This window comes from Gymnogyps californianus, chromosome Z, assembly GCF_018139145.2.
Source record: "Gymnogyps californianus isolate 813 chromosome Z, ASM1813914v2, whole genome shotgun sequence".
NCBI classification, from domain to species: domain Eukaryota; kingdom Metazoa; phylum Chordata; class Aves; order Accipitriformes; family Cathartidae; genus Gymnogyps; species Gymnogyps californianus.
The window spans coordinates 26,744,220-26,750,219 of record NC_059500.1 but is presented as its reverse complement, the minus strand read 5'-3'; the positions used below and the strand labels follow the sequence as shown (position 1 = coordinate 26,750,219).

Below are 6,000 nucleotides of genomic sequence, written 5' to 3'. Positions count from 1 at the left end.
ACAGAATCTGTGGAACCTAAACCCTAAGCAGTAGAGCTCACCATGTTTTATGTGTGCTACAGCTGCCATAGCACTGAGCACAAGTGAAAGTCAAAAAGGACAAACTTACACTCTAAATCTAATAAACTGTGTTACCAAGAGGTTAATGAGACGTTTCAGAAACTCAAAGTGTGACAATCTTATACCAGAGTTTATATTAATTGTGTGGTTGATTTATGTACTAAATTAGTATATTAGCTAGCTGTGAGGAAATAGAAGCAAAAATACGACAGGTTTGCATGGTACTTTTTGAAGTTAGGACAGGAAAATATATGTCAAATTTAGGTTACTAGATAAGAAATTTGCTGATCGTTAACATTTCTCTACTGCCCTTCCCCAGGTTAATTAGGGAGCAATTTTTGCAAATCAAAATTTTTGAAACAGACCTTAGAGCATCATGCCAAACCTCAATTCTGTTGCTGAGATGGAAAAGAATCCTTTTCTTTACTATGCATTGATCTTTTGTTAGGGTAATAGGCCTAGACAAAAAAAAAAAAAGTAGATGTTGGGAAGATATTATTTATCAAGGCTAACTGTTTTGATGTGACCAAACTCTCACTTTTGTTCATCTGTCTGCTTTAGTGGGTGTATAAAGTACGTAATCTTCTCACCAAGTTCTGTAAATGAAGTTTGTTATTGCTAGAAAACAGACTCTAGTTGCAAGGCCACAAATATTGGCATACTTCTATTCTTTCTCTTTTACATTGACCTGCATTCATTATTATTTAGTTACTTCAGCCTTGTTGAAAAATGTGCCATTGCACCAAGGAAAAGTAAATCACATGCTCTCTGTCAAGACCTATTTGCTTTCAGAAAAAATGGCAGCAAAATGGGGCTCTTTGATGTAGCAAATACTTAAAAGCATTCTCCACATCACAGTCTTCCTTCACAAAATGAGTCAGACTATTAAAGAACACATCTGAGCTAATTAAAAAAATGGCAAGCCTCTGTTCATTAAAACCTATTTGATTTAAATGGCAACTTTCACCTCCAATGTGCTCTGACAGTTCACTCATTTTCGAAGACAATGTAGGAGTATCTCAGTCCCAGTGAAAAGATAGCTGAAACTTAAAGCCATCATATTTTTAGATGACTGATTTACCATCAGTATGCCTTCCATGGAAAAAAAAAGCATGCATTTTTGAGTATTTTAATCCTAAAGAACCCCATTTTTGCAGCAAACTTCCCTGAAAAACAGGACATTGTTGCAAGTTGTAGGGTCAGAACAAGGAATGAGGAGGAGACCTGTCAATACAATTGAAGATAGCACCTGCTTTCCGTAGATATTTTCCAAGGGATATTTTCCATATCCCTTAAATGATCCTTCAGTCAATATCAAGGAAGTTTGAATCACCCATCAGAGGTTCAGCTCTAGACAAGACAGGACTCCATGCTCAGCAAATCTTTGGCATCCTTGTTGCAACCGTTCAGTATACAGTTTTGTGGAGAACAGTTATTGTTTCTCTCTGTGCCACAATTCATTTTCATGACTGTGAAAAACCAGTCCTGAAGGTCTGTGCAAAACCGAAAACAATGGGATCCTACTTGTCCAGATGGCCTCTCTCAACAGCAGCAACACCCAGTCCTGGCAGACCAGAACTTCAAATCTCAAGACTATCTTCTAGCTGCTCCTAAGGTATGCCCGTGTTGTGGTTTAACCCCAGCCAACAACTAAGCACCACGCAGCCGCTTCCCCCTTCCCCCTCCTAGTGGAGTGGGGAGGAGGAGGGAAAAAAAAAGTAAAACTCGTGGGTTGAGATAAGAACAGTTTAATACCTACAGTAAAATAAAATATGCTACTAAGAATAATAATAGTAATATAATATTAATAATTGTAATGAAAAGAAATATAACTAAACAAAAAAGGAAATAACACCCAAGAAAAGACAAGTGATGCACAATGCTCACCACCCGCTGACTGATGCCCGAGCAGCAATCTGCCCCTCCCGGCCAACTCTCCCCTGTTTATATACTGGGCATGACATTCCATGGTATGGCATACCCCTTTGGCTAGTTCAGGTCAGCTGTCCTGGCTATGCTCCCTCCCACCTGCTTGCTGGCAGAGCATGGGAAAATGAAAAATCCTTGACTTAAGATAAGCGCTACTTAGCAACAACTAAAACATCAGCGTGTTATTGTCACACTAAATCCAAAACACAGCACTGTACCAGCTACTAAGAAGAAAATTAACTCTATCGCAGCCAAAACCAGGACAGCCCATTACAAACCCTGAGCTCTTCAGAGGTCCGTCCCTAAGAGTTCCCAGGAAGGATGTGAAAACACCTAGTGATGAGGGGGACATGATACAGGGCAAGACTCAAGAGACACCAAGTGGTCAGGGATTCATCAGAGCTTCCCCCTAGAGGGGAGTATATACCCCCATTTCCAGCATATATCAGAGCATTGCCTGATATCTGAGGGCACTTTATCCAAACAAAAAACACTCTGTAAAATGTACAAATGTCAATGAATCATCATGATAGTGTGCAAAAATTCTGTATCCAGGTTCTTCCATTATTTCCCCTCAAGTAGTGCAAATCCTGGTAACAGAATGTGTGTGTGGTTGGCAGGGGGAAGGGTGTTTTGTTTCACTTTTTCTTAACTCCTGGCACTGATCTGATTATTTCCTGATATATGCTGCTGCAGGAGGAAAAGACATAGCAGAAGTATAAAGCATGCCAGCAGTCCTCACTTAGTACCACAGAGGAGCTGACACAGAGCTAGTAGAATCAATTTTTTATACATAAGGGAGAACCTCAATTGCTCTGCTAACCTGCAGATCTTGGCTCTTTAGTCATTACAAGGACAGTGAAAAGACATCACCACTTCTTCCCAAAACCCTTCAGGAAGTTTATGTTGAATGAGGCTGAGAATCTGGTGCATGAATTCAGCCAAGCTATCAATTACTTAATCATATGAAGAAGTTATTTTGGTTCTACTACTGTTTTAGAAAAAAGCCCTACACTCACAGCTGTGACCTGCCAGCCATAACATCTGTGAACTATAGACTTCTAACCTGAATGATGCAATAATTACTTTTTAGATGGCAGTGGGGTCTTTAAAATCCATAAAATGCAATTATTGGTGCTACAGCCTAACTAGTTATATATTATTGGACATACGTTATAGCCAACTGCTCTTAAAATGGGATGAGTACTTACGCTGTAAAGAAGTTTGTAGAGGAGTTAAGTAAAGTTGTAAGTAGAACCACAATAATGACTGTATATTGAGATAGCCTAAATGGACTGCTTGGAGCAAAGCCAGCTGCCAGCAGCCTATCTTTCAGTGCTATCTATTAGAGTTAGCTTCATTATTGCATTTCTGTTTTACTGCCACGGCAGAGAATACGAAGTAGTTTACAGATCCATACCTTCGTTCAATTATCTGTGCAATCTAGCTTCACTAGAGATTCTCCTGTGGTTTAAACTAATGCATCAGACTGTTATGATTAGCTGCTTAAAAATTTACTTGGTGTGTTCATAAATCCAGCCCACCATCAGCATCTGCTTATCAAAAAAAAGAAAAATTAAGACCAAGGTTCAGTAGTTCTGTATTAATATTTCTACCAACACATACTTTCTCATTTTAATTACAGTGTCTTTGGATCATTTCAAGTTGATAAATGAAACCACTACAAACAAAAGATTGTTTAGTCTCTGCGTAAGCTCTCTTATTTACTTAGCTGATGTTTCAGCACCAATTAATCTCAAGGGCAGTTCAGTGCTTTTAATTTAGTGGTTTATATGATCCCTGGGTATAACTGACATGTCAGCTTGGTAGGTTTTGCTGTGCATTCAAGAGAGTCACTACACATTAATGTAAGATCAGTATCATCTTCATATACTTATTATTTCAGTAGGATGTATTTCAACATACACTGTTGGCTGTGAAGCTCAATCTTTTTACTTCCTTGAAGAACTCCAGAAGATCCTATGTCCTGGATTCAGCTGCAATAGGATTAATTTTCACAAGAAGCTGGGAGGGGGCACAGCCAGGATAGCTGACCCAAACTAGCTAAGGGGATATTTGATACTGTACTGACATCATGCTCAGTATATAAACTGGGGGAACTGGCCAGGGGAGGAGGGGTCGCAGCTTGGGAATGAGCCGAGCATTGGGTTCTGGGTGGTGAGCAATTGCATTGTCCATCACTCACTTTATATATTCTTTTAGTAGTATTATTGTTATTATTATTTCTTCTTTCCTTGTGGTGTCCTGTTACACTGTTCTTATCTCAGCCCACGAGGTTTTACTTTTTCTTCCGATTCTCCTCCCCATCCCACTGCAGGGAGGGGAGGAGTGAGCGAGCGGCCGCGTCGTGCTTAGTTGCCGGCTGGGGTTAAACCACGACAGTCCTTTTTGGCGCCCAAAGTGGGGCCCGAAGGGCTGAGATAATGACAGATCTGACCAGAGCGTGTTAAAACAAAATTTTTTATATGCATTTCTTGTATTAATTGAATAGTCGCTGGTCACAATGTTGGTTTATTTGTTCACATGGTGGTCTTATGTAAATACTTATATGCACTATGTGTTCCCTGCAGTGATGTTTATCACCTCTGCGAGAGGGATCAGGACTATCATGTTGCTGTACTGGGTAATGTCAAGTATGATATGATTGCATCACTGGCCATGAGGTTAAGCTGGTATTTGTATGCAGCATTGTTTTCATGCCCGTACCTTGGTCGCCCTCTCTCGGAATTTATCAGTAATCGCACCCAATCTATGGGGAAGACAGTGGGGGATACTTTCTCCCACTCTTTCACCTCCTCTTTCTCCTTTGGGCTAATTACAACAGCTTTTGAGAATTTTGAATATCCTTGGGATGTTCAAGCCAGCATGCTCTTATTGCTATGTCTCCTGAATGTGTCTCAGGTCTTGTTTAGGGTTACAAAAAATTTTTTTAAGAATACCACTCAGAGATCTGCCCCAAGGCTGGATAGTCATGGGTGGCATGGCATGTGGGAGAAAATGGGCAGGTATCTAGAGAACTCCTCACCTCTGATGGTTTGGAACTTCACTCCCAAACAACTACAGGACCCTGATGAAACGATAGAATAGTTGAAAGGAAAATGCTGTGGCTATTCCAAAGAGGCACAACTTACTGCACTGTGCTGGGCCCTGGCCAGTATCTACCAAACACTGCTTGATATTATGCAGCACCCTCAGGGGGAAGGGAAAACAGACCGACAGGCACTGTGGCTATTCCAGCCCTTGTGACAAGCACTGCAGCTACCCCAACCCTGGCGACAGGCACTGCAGCTGAACCAGAGAACCAGCCTGTGCCAGTATCAGTCGCCCCTATACAGAAAAAGAAATACACAAAAAAATCAGTTTGCTTAGTGAGGGATGAAGGTGAACCCAGGTCATCACAAGAACAGGAGGAAGAGGCAGAACCAGAAGTAATCGCCCGAACCCTATCCCTGAGTGAGCTGCGAGATATGCGAAAGGATTTTGGCTGCCATCCAGGCAAGCACATTGTTCCCTGGCTGCTCCAACGCTGGGATAATGGGGCAATAGTTTGGAATTAGAGGCTAGGGAATCCAAGCAGCTGGGATCACTTGCTAGGGAAGGGGGCATTGACAAGGCAATTGGAAAAAAGACGCAAGCCCTCAGCCTCTGAAGGCGACTTCTGTCGGGCATGAAGGAAAGGTACCCCTTCAAGGAAGATGTTACATGTCACCCAGGGAAGTGGACCACCATGGAAAGAGGTATCCAGTACCTGAGGGAATTAGCCATGATAGAGATGATTTATTATGACCTGGACAATGCACAATTACCCAGAGATCCAGATCAAGTCCAATGCACATGACCCACATGGAGGAAGTTTGTACAGAGCACACCGTTGTCATATGCCAACCCATTGGCAGTACCACCCTGGAAAGACGAAGAGGCACTGATGGTGGATGAAATGGCTCACCAACTCCAGCAATATGAAGAAAATCTCTCTTCCTCCCTACAAAC

At 41.6% G+C, this 6,000-nt stretch overlaps 1 protein-coding gene across 1 annotated transcript in view; it reads right to left on the bottom strand.

Moving 5' to 3' along the window:
* Positions 1–4,616: 4,616 nt before the first annotated feature.
* LOC127027259 (solute carrier organic anion transporter family member 4C1-like) overlaps positions 4,617–6,000 on the bottom strand; it is a 36,045-nt gene continuing 34,661 nt past the window's right edge. Inside the window, exon 3 of the mRNA XM_050912859.1 lies at positions 4,617–4,759. Coding sequence (XP_050768816.1) covers positions 4,617–4,759 — 143 coding nt within the window. The remainder of the gene's footprint in view (positions 4,760–6,000) is intronic.